We start from the raw sequence: 17,008 nt of genomic DNA, 5'->3' as shown, positions 1-17,008 counted from the left end.
TAACAATGGAATAAAATACAGGGGATATTTGTGTTTCAATTCACAATATAAACAGCTGTTTACCTTGACTTTAGCCTATAAGGTTAGAGTTTAGAACATGGTGTTATCTGTTCTGACATACACTCTAAAAAAAAAAAAAGGCTCGTAATCATAGGGGAACCTTTTTTAGTGCCATATAGCACCAATTTTGGTGGTTCTTCAGAGGTGCTATATAGCACCTTAGTCAAAGAACCGGTGAAGAACCACTGAAGCACCAAAATTGGTGCTATATAGCACTAAAAAAGTTTCCCCTATGATTACGGGCCAAGAACCATTTTTGGTGCCATATAGAACCTTTTTTTTTTTTTTTTTTTAGAGTGTAGCTACAGTGTTAAAGCATTGGTCAATTTAGCAGTACAAATCCATTGTTTTGGTCTTGGTTGATCTTGTGTGTAAAAGAAGTTCAAGCATTTTAAATTTGTGTTAACTGTATGCATTGTATGTAAAAGCAACAATAAATGTGTTAATAGTAGGCTATAGCCTACACAGACAGATGTTGTGCTAACGGTGTTAAAGGATTACTTCAGTGATTTAGCATTAAGCTTTGTATCAGTAGAAACCCGGTAGTATATTCGAATTATCGTAATTTCCCTCCTTATGTCCCCCCGAGACGAGAGATTTATGCATTTTATTTCTGGAAAATCCTCCGATGACGCAAATATCGTCATTGGATGATTTTTTTAGCCAGTAGAGGGAGCTAGTTCCGCATGTTTTCAACCCGCCCACAGGGGAGAGAGCTCACTCACAGAATGTAAATGCGCTCGGCCATTCATAACGGAGCTGTGCAGAGAAAAGTGAGTGTTTTAACTTTTCAATGAATTCCTATGAAAGTTATGCTTCCATATGCGATCTGGAAACGCGCCAGACTGGACACTGTGAATGACTGCCGCGCTTACCTCAGCTCTGCTCACCTGGTGTCGCGACTTTCGTTCGGCTCACACTTTATTGAAAAGACACGTTCAGTTTTTAATTGTAGTGTCTATTCTCAAACTGAACGAAATTATTTTATTACTATGAAAATCAAAACGACGGTGGGCAAGAGATGTAACCGGTATCCGTGGCTTGGGAGTGGCGTCGTTGGGCAGCGAACCAAGTGCATTCTGGGAGTTGTTGTCCTTCATCCACATGAGACAAAAATACGTTTTCTGTCTTTTCTCAGTCTAGAAGGCACCAAATTCAAAAATATTTGTTATATTTCTACTACATAATTGACCAATTTAACACATTCATCTTCCCAGCGCTGAACTACCCCTTTAAGAGTTTAGGAAAATTGTTTAAAAGTGTTGAACACATGTCATAGCAATTGTAAGAAACTGTAATTAGCATCAATTTGAACTTTATATTGACTTGAAGATTTGCAGCAATGAAGAAAAACAAGACAAAATGAATTTGTTACATCCATCTCTATCCTTTTATTACGTTCAATCATACCTCAGCAGAGAATGAAGCGGCCTGATGACCGATACATTTATAACAGCACATTCACACGTCGATCAACACAAACGTGCATTCATCTACCCGATCACGCAAATTTGTACGATGTGTGCTTTTCCCATCCTCGCGCATACAATGTAACAGAAGAAGTGGTGAATGGTCTTACCAAGGATACCGCAGTTTCCCCGGTAAGAACTAGCTGTGCGGACACACGAAACCAAGCCTTGTTCAGATTCGAGCTATCATACTGTAGAATTTACCAAAGTATATTAGCATGGATTATAAGTTAAGAGCAAATTGAATTACTTTTATTAATACGTTGAGCAACCGCCACCCTCTGTGGCAGGACAGGACCAGGGTCCCTCTCACAAACGAGGGTCCCTGACGCCAAGAGCTCAGTAGAACTACAAATGGAGGGTGTCACAATTACATCTGAAGTGCGTCGGTTTCTGCTCTTTTATGAATTTTGTTCAACAGTCCAGGAAGTTTGATATTGTTGCACCTTCATTCTATAAAAACTATACACAGAACAAAGTCCAACAATAACAGGAAAGAGTTAGTTATTGAAAAAGAGCGCCCAAACGGATGCGTGATTGGTCATTGTTCACTTCAGTGAATGGTTTGGTGTGGGGCTGGTTTATGATGTGGGGACCAGCGAGCCTCTTGTCAGATGCTTTAGTCCAGCTCAATGGGGCTGCTGTCCTCCTGAGCTTCCTCACCCTCCTCTTCCTCACCTGAGCCCATTAGGCTATTCAATAGGTTTCCTAACACAAAGAAAGCAATATAGTTGTTTTTAAAGGTCTTCAACACATCCTTAGATTAAACTGTGCTGTGTATAATGCGGAACAAAAATACTTCAGGTTAAATACAACTACAGAACTTTTTTTTAAGCCATCCCCATTTACAATATATTCACGCATCTAGCAGATTAGAGCTGGGTAATAATATTGTTTAAATTTCGCAACAGTACAGGCAAATCACACACACTGATGAGCCAAAACATTATGACAGGTGAAGCAAATATCACTGATCATCACCGAACAAGTACACATATTAAAGGGTTAGTTCACCCAAAAATGAAAATTAGCCCATGATTTACACATCCTTAAGTCATCCTAGGTGTATATGACATTCTTCTTTCAGACGAATACAATCGGAGTTAGATTCAAAAAGTCCCAGCTAATCCAAGCTTTATAATGGCAGTGACTGTTGCTGTTTTTGAAGTCCATACAAAAATACATCTGTCCATCATATAACTGCTCCACACGGCTCTGGGGTGTTAATAAAGGCCTTCTGAAGTGAATCGATGCGTTTGTGTAAGAAAAATATCCATATTTAAAACTTTATAAAGTAAAGTTCCAGTTGATCGCCTTCCGTGGAAAAGTGTTGAAAGTGCCTTCTCGCAACTCAAGATGCGTGCGCGACGTCTGACAAGCGTACCTGGTAGCATAAGCCTTTTGAATGGCAGAGGCACTTTCAACACTTTTTCCACAAATTGAATACGGAAGGCGATCGGCTGAAACTTTACTTTATAAAGTTTTAAATATGGTTATTTTTCTTACACAAACATATCGATTCGCTTCAGAAGGCCTTTATTAACCCCCCGGAGCCGTGTGGAACAGTTATATGACGGACAGGTGCACTTTTTATGGACTTCAAAAACAGAGCAACAATCCCTGCTATTATAAAGCTTGGACTAGCCTGAACTTTTTTAATATAACTCCGATTTTATTCGTCTGAAAGAAAAATGTCATATACACCTCGGATGACTTGAGGGTGAGTAAATCATGGGCTAATTTTCATTTTCGGGTGAACTATCCCTTTAACCCTTATGTTATGTTGGGGACATTTTCGTCCACTATGGGGTGCTGTTGAGTCTTAATTTGGCCACAACTTTCTCTGTGTTTCAGAAAATGGAATGATTTTTGGTGACACATTTTATTTTGACACATATTTTGGGAAACTGCTTTTAAAATGTTAAAGAACTCAATACACTGTGGGCAAATTCACTACCCTTTCGTTAGGTTCAGAATGAAAACATCCAGCAAAATTAAACTGCTGTAAAAATGTATCAGATAGATTTATGCAAAAAAAAAAAAATGTATTAAAACTGATTTGGGGAGAAAAAACAACACACAAAAATGACAATATAAAAAGTAATTGTGGACTGGATTTTTTTACCATTTAATCACAGTCTTGGACACGTGAAAGATTAGTTACAACATTGGCTCTGATGCATTGTTAGTTTTTGTGCAGCATCAGATATAATTTTTTTCTCCCTCATTTACTCCTCGTGGCTGTTTTTGCCCCATTGACTTCCATTATAACCACATTTTTTGATTGCAAAGCCATGCACCATATAATCATGCATTCTGATTGTTGGTGGTTTTCCCTGTTGATCACCAGGTGGCACCATTAACCCTTTAGATGGGCCTGTGCAAAAAAGAGCTTAGTTTCTGACTTTTATATGAAGTATAACAGCATATAAATAAGGGAGAAAAAATTTAAATCTGATAGCCTACTGCACAAAAACTAACTTTGACAAGAGTCAAATTGTTATGGCAAGTCGACTGGGTCTGAGTCTCTCTGAAACTGCATGGCTTGTGTGTTGCTCCCGTCAGCAGTGGTGAGAATTTACAACGGAGGTCCAAGGACGGACCAAAAATCGGCGACAGGGCATTGCGTGCCCAAGGCTCATCGATGCACGAGAGCAATAAAGGCTATCCCGTCAGGTCCAAGACAACAAAAGGTCTACTGTGGCACAAGTCATACAAAATTTAAATGATGGTTATGAGAGGAATGAGTCACAACACACAGCCCCATATGCAGCAGATGTGCAATGGCCACAGACCAATCAGAGTGCCCATGACGACCCCTGTCCACCATCGGAAGCTTCAGAACGGGACCTTGGAGCAGTCAAAGAAGGGGAGTCCGTTTTCTTTTACATCACGTGGACGGCCATGTACATTTGCGCCATTGACCTGGGGAAGTGATGGCACCAGGATGCACTGTGGGACGACGACAAGCCGATGGAGGGAGTGTGATGCTCTGGGCAACATTCTGCTGGGAAACCTAGGGTCCGGCCAGTCATGTGGACATCAATTTAACATGTGTCACTAAACATTGTTGCAGACCAGGAGTATGTACCCTCTTCCAGCAGGATTATGCACCCTGCCACACATTATGAAAACTTCAAGGTGTTGCCCTGGCCTCCAAATTCCCCATATCCAAATCCAATTTAGCATCTGTGGGATGTGCTGGACCTACAACTCCATCTCACAACCTACAGGACTTCTTGGTGCCCAGGAGCACAGGACACCTTCAGAGGTCTTGTAGAGTCCATGCCTTGGCGGGTCAGCAGTGTTTTGGCAGCAAGCGTAGGACCAACAGTATATTAGGCAGGAGGTCATAATGGTTTGGCTCATCAGTGTATAATGCCCTACACAAGTATACTGTATGTGTGTGGATAAAGTGGGGCATACTTATACATCCAACTTTAGACAAAAACTTGGCCGATAATATGGTTACATTTTGCAACAAAATACAAAAAAGAGTTGGCTGAGATTTGTTATATAGTATCAGGTTTACTGCATGTATGCAGATAAAGTTGTATATAACATATCCAACTTAATATATAGAGGTGTGATTATACAGTTACATTTTGTTAAACAATAACAGCCAGGATATATAGTGTATATTGCTTTACCAGAGTATACTGTATGCAGGTAAAGTAGGATGTACTATATATCCAAATTTTACGTTACTATACTTGACATTTTTCAATGTAACAATCAAGCAGTTGAGATTTGCTATATAGTACACCACTAAAAGTGAGTGTACTGTAAGCATCCAGGTTTGGTTGGATATACATACAGCTTAAAGATTAAGAGACCACTCCATTTTTTTTTCCAGAGCTGTATAATTTGATATGTGGTGATATTGAGAATTATTAAACTTATGAAAAAAAATTGGTATAGTGACCTACCTAATTACGATTTGGTGATGTGTATTGACACAGTTAAGTTATGCGTGCAAATGACTGGGTTAAACATTTGGAAAGCAGTTTAAATGAGGAGTTCATTGAAAGGGGTTACTTTTTTAAAGAAAAAATTGGGTCTGAAATTGCAAGCAAATCCCTGCATTCAGAATAGTAAAAGTTGCACAGAGAAGGACTAATGTTTTTTGGCATGCTTTCGAAATTAAATATTCAACAAGATAAAAGTGCATCCGTGAGTGTTATTATTACAGTTGATTATGGTGATAGTTGGATGTTTTAAACGTACAGAAATTGCCTGCTAGGCTCCAATAAAAGTGAATTACTAAATATGTGTTTTTCTGTTCATTTTTTTACAAATTGAGATAAAAGTGGAAATTATTATCTTATCAACAGAAAGAAAAAAAAAGAATGCATTTGTGCTACTTCATAATCTGGATGCAATGCGGTTTCTGTAGTCAAATAGAGGCAAGGATGTTTCTTACCTAGCAAACCACCATATGATGACGACTGTTTAGGTGGCACTCCAAAGAACAGCTGTCCTATTCTATCCAGATACTGAGGTCAAGAGAAGAACATAATGCGTTATAAACATTGAAAAATTCAAATTCAAAGTCCAAATTTAATTAGAATCTCTCTGAATGAGGCATGCAACCTCTAACATATTTTATTGTTTATTTTAGTTACGTAATTATATTCTTAGTACAAAGATTATTGCTGCATTAGCTTAGCAACTCTGCTAAATTCAAATTTTTTGGTAACCAACTCCCTTGTTTGTCACATGAGAAGTGCTATTCGTTGTGGTGTTGTGGTTTCAGCGTGTCCATTTTTAGCACACCTGGTTTATATCATCTGCATTAGCAGAGGCTCCAAAGAAGAGACAAAATGTGCAGTGCTAGGGTGTTTAAGGACCCTGACTGAGAACCACTGATGTAGAGAGCCAATCAAACATACTATGTCAGAAGCAGAGCTAGTGTTCCTGTGATTCTGTCTACCCTTGTATCTCTACGTACTGAGAAAGATTAGAGAAAATTGCAAAAAAGTTTAGTTTTGATGTTAAAGAGCGTTAGCACTAACTTACCTCATTGTACATAGGGTCTCTCTTCAGTGATGGCTGATACTGCTCGCATAACACTGTGAAGACTGTCAACTTCCCACTGAAAATGAAACCACATATTAAGAGGTTGTGTTAACCGTTTTGTTCCATTATTTGTTAAAACACTAATGGATCATATAAAATATAAGTTAAAGCTATTTGGTCTGTTGCAGGGTTCTTCAACTACAGTCCTGGAGGGCCACTGTCCTGCAGGCTTCAGAAACAATCCCAATTTAACCCATATCTCTGTAATTTACAGGTAATTCTGAAGCACCTCAATTAGCTTGTTCACTTGTCTAGGGTTAGAGCTAAACTATGGCCCTGTCCCCACACTAAGCCGTCGCGATCTTCCTTCGACTCCATACTTTCGTGATGTAATGCTGCTTTGACTGTCGGGTAGAAGTCTGCTGTGGAGCTCGCTTCTCAGAAAAAAAAAGTAACATCCGCAAATGGGGCACTTGCGAGCACCCTTCTGAAATCTAAAATGACAAATGGGACGTCCTTCGGTCTTGTAAGCCATTGTAAGTCCTAAGGGTGTCACGATTTTTCAAATCCTTGATTCGATTAAATTTTCGATTCTAAGGTCACAGTTCGATTCGATTCTCGATTTTTTTTTTTTTTTTTAAAGCACAGGTTGCTATGCCTAGACTTTTATGCAATATAATATCTGACCTTTGTTTGCAATGTACCACACTACATTGTCAAATTTATTTTAGTTAACATTTATGAACAACAATGTAACAACTTATATCCTCTGTGTTCAATCAATTGAAAACTTAAGCAAAATAACCTGCTATCTAGTTTCTCTTTTGTAAGTGCAGTCTTCTTCACACATGACATTCAAGTTCACAACAAAGCAAACAATGATGGGTCTCCTGCATCTGCAGTTGCCATGCTATCTTTTGAGTGGCTGTAGATGAGGTTGACTCGCAGCACTTCAACATGTGTTTTTTTCCACTTGGCAAGCAACCGAACGTGACATAGGGGCGTGGCAGCATCTGCGATTCCATTTTTTAATTTGAAGTTCAAGATTGTGACTTAATGTGCACATTGAAGGGTGTAATTTGGGACAGGGCCTCTAAAATCAGAAGACTGGCCCTCCAGGACTGGAGTTGAAAATCCTCTATTGAGTGTCCCTACTACACATACAGTCCATTGCCACAGTAAAGAATGCTAACAGGCATTAGAAGTGAGGAAACATACATTTTTAATTAGACTGGAAGAGAGGCTTAAAGGTCCCATGGCATGAAATTTTCATTTTATGAGGTATTTCAACATTAATATGAGTTCCCCTAGCCTGAATATTGTCCCCAAGTGGATAGAAATGTTGATCGGTGTAAAACCGAGTTCTGGCTGTCTTTCTCTGCCTTTGAGAAAATGCAGAGAAGCCAATCCTGAAGTCTCCTGGTTTGACGTCCAAGCAGGAACGGTTACCTCCCTTTCCTCCGCCCAGAGAATCTGTCACGCCCATGCAAACGCTCGAGAGATCATGGGTTGTGAACGAGTGAATGCTGGCAGTTTCTCAGTGTTTGGATGTACAAATGAAAACAGAAGTCTTTTTTCAGTTCCTTCTGATCTGTGATCAGTGATTTCTTATGTGTAGCTAATTATTTATTATTCGTGCACACACTGCGGCTTCTCTCTCTCCCGACAGAACAGTGTTTTCGTGTTTTCTATCTTGTGAGTCAGTGTTTTTGTACGTCCTCGTCGCGTCTATCTGTTCTTAAATGTGCATACAGTCGGGAGTTTCTGCTTAACATTGGCAGAGCCACATCTTTAGAGATAAACCTCACGCACGCCGAAGCTCGGCCTTCAACATCCCCGACCCCCAGTACTGCATCTGGCCCACAGCGGAGGCACCAAACGCGGCGTGAGATTAAGCAGAAGGGGGGTAAGCGTGAGGGTATCCGGCTAGGCTAGCCAGCTTTCCCCACAATAAACTGGATTACATTCGATTACTGCTGTTGTGTCTTTGTTTGCGCTGTGTAAGTTACTCAATGCGCGTCACTGACGCTTTTCATATGATTGGAACATATCTAGTAATAATGCTTTAATCAAACTTACTAACTCGTTCATCTCGCTGTAATGGTACATTGCATGTGTTACAAAGTTGGTAGAATAATGATGAAGACGTGAATGACTCGGCGTGACTGGGATTCGTGTTTATTCAGAACTCTCAGATACAAACACAATAAACTCGCGCTGACAGACAGCGCTCTCACAACTCAGTATTTACTATAAATAACTTTGTTAGCAGTTGCTCCGTCTCCGTGATGTCCGGTTCGCGAACGAATCATTCTTTTGAATCGGTTCTTTTTAGTGAACCGAACCAGTTCACCAAATCGGACTGAATCGTTCTAAACGGTTCGCGTCTCGAGTCAGCGCTGATCCATAATTTACTAAAGTTACTAACTTTCTGACATGAGTGACAGTCCCTCCGACTAGAAATAAACTAATAACCTGAAGTATATTCTAGTAACTACAACAGTTCACCCTGAACTGAGACATGCTGAGAGAACTGATGAGAAGTGAACTCAGGTCCATCCGTCTCTCTGGCAGCAGCTCGTGCGTCGTAGACCTCGTTAAACCACGCCCCCTCCGCTCATTTCAAATGCAAAGATGTCAGCCAATCACAACAGTGGGCGTTTTTACTGAAGTCTCACAGCAGACACGCCTCTTGAAACAGGGCAGTCAGCCACAGGGCAAACAGCAGTATAGACAAAATGCCTTTTATTTCTAAATTATGACATTTTATGATGTAAAAATCATACTAACAATATAAGTACACCTCAGGAAACACTATAAAATAATAGAAAAATGCCATGCCATGGGACCTTTAAGAGAGAAGTTGGTTGGAGACATTCATGAGAAACAGTTCATTCAAAATGGGTGACCAGATCTCAAGACACCAGAAGTTGTTTTTTTTTACATATTACAATAGGAGAATGAAAAGAGAACAAGCTCTTGGTAAGACTAAAATAGCTGTTGTTATAGCAGTCACACCGCTATCAAACGTCACTACATTTTCCTGAAGCATAAAAATAGAGCATGACAGAGAACATCCACCCAGACTGTCAAAGTGATTATTTGTAGCACACCCTCTGACATCCACATCATTTTACAATCTAGAGCATTCAAAAATAATGACATGAGCCTGGTGCTGAAATCAAAAGCTTGAATACAGTATCTTACCCATCCACAGCCAGCAGGAGGAACCACAGGAAATTGAGCAGAGGCTGCACAAATGGAGGGCCCTTCTCTATAGACGGGTGCTTCTGTGTGTATGTGGTGAACACCACCAACGCGCTAGTCTTGTTTTTTAGACAAAGGAACCTGCAATCAAGACAAGATGCTGAGATGTATACCAATCATAAATCAGGAAACATACACTATATTGCCAAAAGTTTTGGGATGTCTGCCTGCACATGAACTTTAATGACATCCCATTCTTAATCCGTAGAGTTTAATATGGAGTTGGCCCACCCTTTGCAGCTTTAACAGCTTCAACTCTTCTGGGAAGGCTTTCCACAAGGTTTAGGAGTGTGTTTATAGCTATTTTTGACCATTCTTCTAGAAGCGCATTTGTGAGGTCAGGCATTGATGTTTGCATGAGAAGGCCTGGCAGTCACCGCTCTAATTCATATTTACTGAATATTATATTGACTATGTGACGAGCATGAAAAGTTTTAGTTTAAATCATTGACTTTAAACTATATTTAAAAAAGTAGTTCATGCACTATTTTCCTTTTTGCTATTCATATGACAGTTTTGTGTGAGAAACAGACTCATACTTATGTTGTTCCCTTTCGTTTTTGGTTCACTCAACATTGTAGCTGACACTATGAGAAACAGCTTTCTCCCCCCAATTGACATGTAACGATTTGACCAAAAATAAAAACCTCGATTAATTGAACATCTGACCTCGATTACGATTAATGAACGATTATTTTGCTTTTTTTTTTTTTTGCCCTCATAAGGTTTTTGAGTAAGTTCCTGATAAGGTTTGTACTGTAAATATGTTCTACTATTTAAGGTGGAATTTTTTCCTAATGAAAAAGTGCATTTCTTTGTGATTTTAAAATACTTGAAGGAAACGGTTCACTTTCAGCAGTTATTATTGTCTATAGGGCAGATTTCTGTTTGTTGAACATCAGATACAGATAAATGAACACATTAGGCCTACATTACATTTATCTGAATGCATCAATGAGAGAGTGATTGTGTGTGTGGATTACTCATACCGTCTCTATTCATTATTAAGCTGTGGTGTGTACTTACTGCAAAGGTATTAAAATGTATGCCTATAACGGTTGCGTTTCTAAGCTACTTTAGTGACTTTACTTTAGTCACAGGACAGCGTTTACACTGCGTTTCTGCTGCTCCTCTGCGCGCGATCTTCACGTGACGCAGGTGAAAGATCTGCCTTCAGGGCGTGCACGTGTTGTCAGAGACACGGCTCGGCTCTCTGTGTCACAGAAAGAAGCTGAACACTGAACGGATACGGATTGTTGTTTTTGAATAGTGCACAATCGCTTTAAATGTTGAAACTGGCAAGCCTTAAACGCATACTTGACAAACTTTATGAGCACGAAAGTGAAAGCGGCTTCGGGGCTTGCGCGCGCCGTCTGTGTGTGTGTGTGTCAGCGCGTATAGGCTATAAGAACAGCAATTAACTGACCTGTAAAAACTGTGTAAAACATGCAGCTACTATAGTGATTCTGCGCATCTATAAGCACAGATAACTGCTCCTGCATCTCTGTGTGCCTGCAAACTGCACTTGATGTGACTGACGGGGCGGAGTCACGTGAAAACCGAAATAACCGACATGGGAAAAATATGTTGGTTAGAGGTTCTGAATGTCGGTTTCGGTTATTTTTCGATTAATCGTACAGCCCTACATAGGCGTTTCAATATATATAGCTGTGCCAAACGTCAATTACTTTGAATATTTCTCCTTCAGCCATCTGAATAGGAAGCCTAAAGAAAAAGATCCAAGTTGTCTAGAATACCCTCTGCAGCTGACAGCATTGCAGACGGACACCTGCTGCATGCCTGCCATGTTCTGACAAGAAGACTAGAGCTTTATTTCTTCTATAAAAGCAATTTGCTCGCAGATATCTGTTGCTTCAAAATGGACCCTTTGATTAAGGGTCTTATCCACACATCCGATGGGCACAAGAGTTGCATGTCCTGCCTGGACCGTACCATACCCACACTGAAACCGCTCTCAGTGAGAGACTGCCCTCACTGTGAAAACATGAGTCTCAGGATTCTGCAGAGTTGCCCTCGTTGTGGGGGATGACTTGGCTTCTTACACTCCCCTGCCACCTCCTCCTGTGCCGCAGCAGTGACTTGAATTGGGTGAAGAGATTTCAGCAATGAGCTCAAGCCAGATCAGGTCCTGTGTGCCTTGAACTCCCTCGACCCTGCATCCTCACCCAAACAGTTTGTGCGAGCTGACCTCCATCCCTCCCCTGGAGTCCGCTGTTTAATCATGTTTGGTGAATCAGACAATGGGAATGACGCCATGTTACTGGCTGACTCTGAGGAGGAAGAATGGACAAGTACTGTGGAAGACCTTGGTTTTGCGGTGCAAAAGCAGTCCAAGTCTATGTGCCACTTTCTGCAGAGGAGAGCAAGCTAAACCCCTCCAACTCTTCATTTTTGTACGCTCATCAGAAAGACTGGTATATTTCAGTATACCTGAAACTTCCTGAAATAGTGATGAGCTGCTACATAGGTGGCTGCTTCAGCTTTGGCTGAAGCCTTGTGTTCGCTGTCAGATCTGGAGTTACTGACCAATGCAAATCATGGTGACACGCAGCCAGTATTGGTTCGGGCCTACCTTGTGATGTCAGGGCAGCTTTCAGCATCTGGAAAGATGCACAGAAAGTGTGGCACATCAATTGCCTAGAACTACTGTCAGTGAATCTGCCCCCTCAAAACATTTCATCTGGAGTTACAGAACCACTGTGTTCATGTTTGCATGGACAACACTGAATTATGGTGTGGACTTGCTGTCGTGACAAGGAGAAGTCCCAGGAGTAAGGAGACTACGTCCACAGACCGTAATGATGATTTGGAACATTCTCGGCAGAGTGGAGGTGGATCCTGCTGATAGCACTGCAATGGCCCAATCACCCAGTCGTTCCCAGGGATCGTGGAACTGTTTGCTGCAGCTCGGAGGCCCATATCGCTGAGGAATATGTGGCAGCTGTAGCATCAAAACATATTCATGTAGCTGGCCTTTCAGTTGGGAAAACTGCACATCTATATTCAGTGCTCTAGCCAGTATAAACTTTCTGAATAGCTTTTTGTGTTATGTTTGCATTAGCAAATGTTGTGTCCATCGACAGGATGTCCTGCCCTGATACCTTTGCTAGGTTTTATAACCTAGATTTATATTCTATGGTTGTTGCTGAACAGCATTGGCCACCAAGACAAATTTAATGGTTTGCTCATGGTATGCACTATTATTTTGGTTGTATTGCATGTTCTTAGGTGTTGAGAGACTCCCCATTTACCCCCATTTAGCATAACTTATTAATATTCACTGATTCTACTGTCTTTGGAAACAAATTCTCTTTCTGATACATGCCAGTATTACGGTCATCATAAGTGCCGGCTTTGACACTGCTTTCAATGAGGCTGTATGATACTGCTTATGGTGTTGTTGATATTTGTCACCACCATGATATTATGTGAAGGGTTGCCATGCACACAACAGGCGGCGAGGTGACTTGTTGAGACTTTCCTTTCAACAGCTCCGCTCTTGAGCTGGGCCAGTTCTTCATTGTAACACAGTGTTCCCTAGCTATTGACACAATGTTGAGTGAACCAAAATCGAAAGGGAATGTCTCCTGTTACTTATGTAATCTTGGTTCTCTGAAATGAGGGAACGAGACACTTCATACAAATGTATGGGACATGCTACCCTTCTTTGCCTTTGGTCGAAAAATTCAGAGGAATTGGTGCTTGGACACCACTGGTCAGTGTTTTACACAGCCGTTACTCAATAGGGCTTCAGTATTTTTGGAGAAAGTGTTTTCCCAATGCATCAACTACTGACGCAATGTCTCCTTAGTAGCTTTGCTGTAGCTCTCAAATCAAAGATGATAGCGCTAGTTTGTTCCTCACAAAAAGCTATTGTGTGGCTTTAGAAGACCTGAACTATAGCGCATGGGTGCATATTTTGGAGCCCAGTCCCTATTCGCTTCCATACGCTGTATGGCAGAGTGGCTAGTACATTCTATTCTTACATTTCTCCTTCTGTATTTCACATATTTAAACTGGTCTGGAAATGCATTGGGGTGAATAAATGATAATAGAATTTTCAGTTTAAGGAATGAAATATTTACGGGCTGATTTTACCCTAAAACTCTAGAACTCACTGTAAGACGGCTTGTGCTACAAACATGTCCACCTCTCCGTGAAACCCTCGTGCTGATGAATACTCCACCAGCATCTGTGCACAGCCCTCTCCATCAGATGAGTGCAGGAAATGATAGCGTGATTCACTGTAGTTTTGCTCTAAATGCATACCAAATAAATTATGCAGGTTACCCATTCTCAAAACAGCTGGTAGATCATTTATTTGATGATTCTTATCATGAGTCCGTTTTACCTTTCCACAATGTGAGCGCCAGCAGCTGATGTAGCTTGGGGTGGCCCAACTTCCCCGACCCTCCTGATGACCACTTTATCGCTCTGGAGACAAATGCCACTCTCTCTGGTGAATTTGGGTCCATCAGGCTGAAGAGTTTAGTCAAATGCTCTATAACACACATCAAGAATGTAATTACACAATTAAAAGGCCATCATGCAACTTCTGCAGATGAAAAGAACCCAAGGAGATTTGAATAATACCTCTGCATAGGACTGAGCAATATTTAATATTTATCACATTCTTTATTACTTTCTTTGCAATATAAAATTAACCAATAGTGACTTTTTAATAGACTTTCATAAAACCAGTTTAGCACCCGTGTCTTGTCTCATCACGTGACAAAAAGAACATTAAGACAAAGACAGTGTCTCTGATTCAGTAGTCTTCATTAGCAAAATTGTCAAGTTTAAGTTAATTTACACAAAACTATTTGAATTCATATTTCTGCATTTTGCATTCAGTATTTTGATATATTTGTGCTTATAAATTAAAATAATATATTCTATGTTTAATTTAATGAAAATTTACATGACACGCGCCTTGATTATTTTAACGGAGTGTCTATTTACACCAAGTGCAAATAGCGTGCCTTATTGGCAAGTGCTATTCGCACTAGCTCCGCCTAACAATGCCTGTTTGGGAAAAACAAGATTTAAATTTTTTTTTTTTTTTTTAAATGCGTATTTCAGCATTTTCAGTGGCGCAATGACTAAAGCATAAGGCTTAAAGATCTAGGTTGACGCGATCGACCCAGGTTCGAATTTGCCTTTTGCAGAGCACACTCTTCTCTCTTTTCCTATAACATATCACATCGGAACGGCATTTACTTTCAATAAAAATTAAGAAAACGTTTTAAAAATGGAAATAAAGTGCCTAACGAAATGTTTAATAATAATAATAAAAGCAGTTATTGGGTAGGGTTAGGGATAGGTGTAGGTGTTATTGCATCCTGTTTATGTAACAATACTGAGGTGCAAATAGTATGTATCTGTCAAAATAATGTATAAATGGCATCCAATTACTATTTGCACATATTGGAAGTAATTACTTTTACATGGTGTAAATAGAATATATCACTATTTTCACTTAGTATGCCATTTCACTTTGTAAATAGCATCTACAGCTATTTTCACTTGGAGTAAATAGCATCTATAGCCGCGTTTCCACCGCAGGAACTTTCCCCAGGAACTAGGAACTTTGGGGTGGTACTCAGTGTGTTTCGACCGCAGGAACCGGGGTCTAAATGAAGTTCCGGGTAAATATTTCCCCCTCCAAATGGCCCTGCTCCCGAGGTAGTACTTTTTCAAAGTTTGGGAACTTTCGGGGGTGGGACTTGGGCGCTGAACATGCTGATTGGTTGAGCTAACGCAGCATTTTATTTCAACCGGCATTTTTTAAAATCTTTTGCTCCTGTTCCTGGTACAAATTGTTCCGGGTAATTTCGGTGGAAACGCGGCTTTTCACTATTTGCACTTAGTGTGAATAGCAATTATCGCTAAGGACATAGCCTATGCTATTTTCACTGAGTGTAAATAGAATCTAGTTGCTATTTACACGGTGTTACAAATACTCTTAGTGCAAATAGACGCTGCCTAATTGACCTATCGGTAAGCCCCTCCCCTCGAACGCAGATGAGCCAATAGCAGTTGAGTATCAGTTGCGCCGGGACCGGAACTCGGACATCTTTAGGTGTCAGCGCCATAGAGATGCATTGGAAAATCCGAAGCTCTCATCGGTTTGATGGTGTTTATGCTACAAAAATGCTAAAATGTCGTGCCTGAGGTACTGTAACACTGATTCCAGGATTTTCTGTTTGTCATACTCTCGTTAAGTTACGATTAAAGTCCCTGCTAACATACAACTGTAATAACTAACTGTTCTCACGTCATGTAACACTGTAACATTAGGTCAAAAACACAAAGGTCTACATTTCCGTGCCTCTCCATATTAAACTGGTTATATGTAAATTAATTTAATTTTAGATATGTTCAAGGTCTACATTATCTGTCCTACTAAGGAGGACTCCTATTTTGATGGGTCTATGGGTGGTGAAAGGGAGAGCTCGCACGTAGTTTATCGGAGTTGTTTTGTAGATCATACAAAGTTGACCAGTTATTAACTGCACCCTCGAAAGGCGTACGGTCTGTGTATATGTTTGTTTACTGTTAGTTTTATGAGTGTTTTTGTGTAGTTTGCGGTGTATGTTAATGGTAATGCAACGGAGAGAGCAACGGTGAGAGAGTTTGTGAATGAGACGTTAATGCGCACTTCTTATGCTTTGTTTGCTCTTGCGATGATTTTTTTGGAGTGAAAAAGGACATAATAAACCATCAGAAAAGTCTGGCCATCAATCGAACAGGGGCCGCTACATTCTGTGTCCAAAAACATCTTGGGATAAGGTTTTCACACTGACGGCTGTAGCAACTCCGTTTGTTTGTCCGAGTTAGCAACAGTAACTACGGGGGGCGGGGCTTACCGATAGGTCAATTTTAAACCTTACATTAAACATTTTGAATCTGGCTAAAATGGCTGTTGGCCAAAATAACAATCAACCACCAACATAATATGATTTTCAATAAACTCACCTAGTGTCTCATCATCTATCTTGGCCCCAGATTTCTCCAGGGACTCTAGTACCAGCATGGACAGATCTGCAGCACTGTTTTGCTGTTTAGGAAACAAACATTAGCACAGCGATCTTACTCACAGAGGGGTGAAGTCTACTAAAAGCAAACTGTCTCAGTAACAACTGACCTGTTCAGAGCTTTAATGACATGAT

General features: G+C 40.4%; 1 protein-coding gene across 1 annotated transcript in view; it reads right to left on the bottom strand.

Annotated features, from left to right (window-relative positions):
* Nucleotides 1–353: 353 nt before the first annotated feature.
* Nucleotides 354–17,008, bottom strand: part of get4 (guided entry of tail-anchored proteins factor 4) — a 34,713-nt gene continuing 18,058 nt past the window's right edge. The window contains exons 3-9 of the mRNA XM_079801491.1: nt 16,815–16,896; nt 14,188–14,337; nt 13,955–14,093; nt 9,756–9,896; nt 6,549–6,624; nt 5,953–6,025; nt 354–2,237 (exon numbers count right to left, since the gene is read on the bottom strand). Of these exons, the coding sequence (XP_079657617.1) occupies nt 2,149–2,237; nt 5,953–6,025; nt 6,549–6,624; nt 9,756–9,896; nt 13,955–14,093; nt 14,188–14,337; nt 16,815–16,896 (750 nt within the window). The 3' untranslated portion in view covers nt 354–2,148. The remainder of the gene's footprint in view (nt 2,238–5,952; nt 6,026–6,548; nt 6,625–9,755; nt 9,897–13,954; nt 14,094–14,187; nt 14,338–16,814; nt 16,897–17,008) is intronic.

Source organism: Gobio gobio, assembly GCF_949357685.1.
Source record: "Gobio gobio genome assembly, chromosome: 20".
Lineage (NCBI taxonomy): Eukaryota > Metazoa > Chordata > Actinopteri > Cypriniformes > Gobionidae > Gobio > Gobio gobio.
Note: the sequence above shows the minus strand (reverse complement) of the source record. Positions and strands in the feature narration are given on the sequence as shown.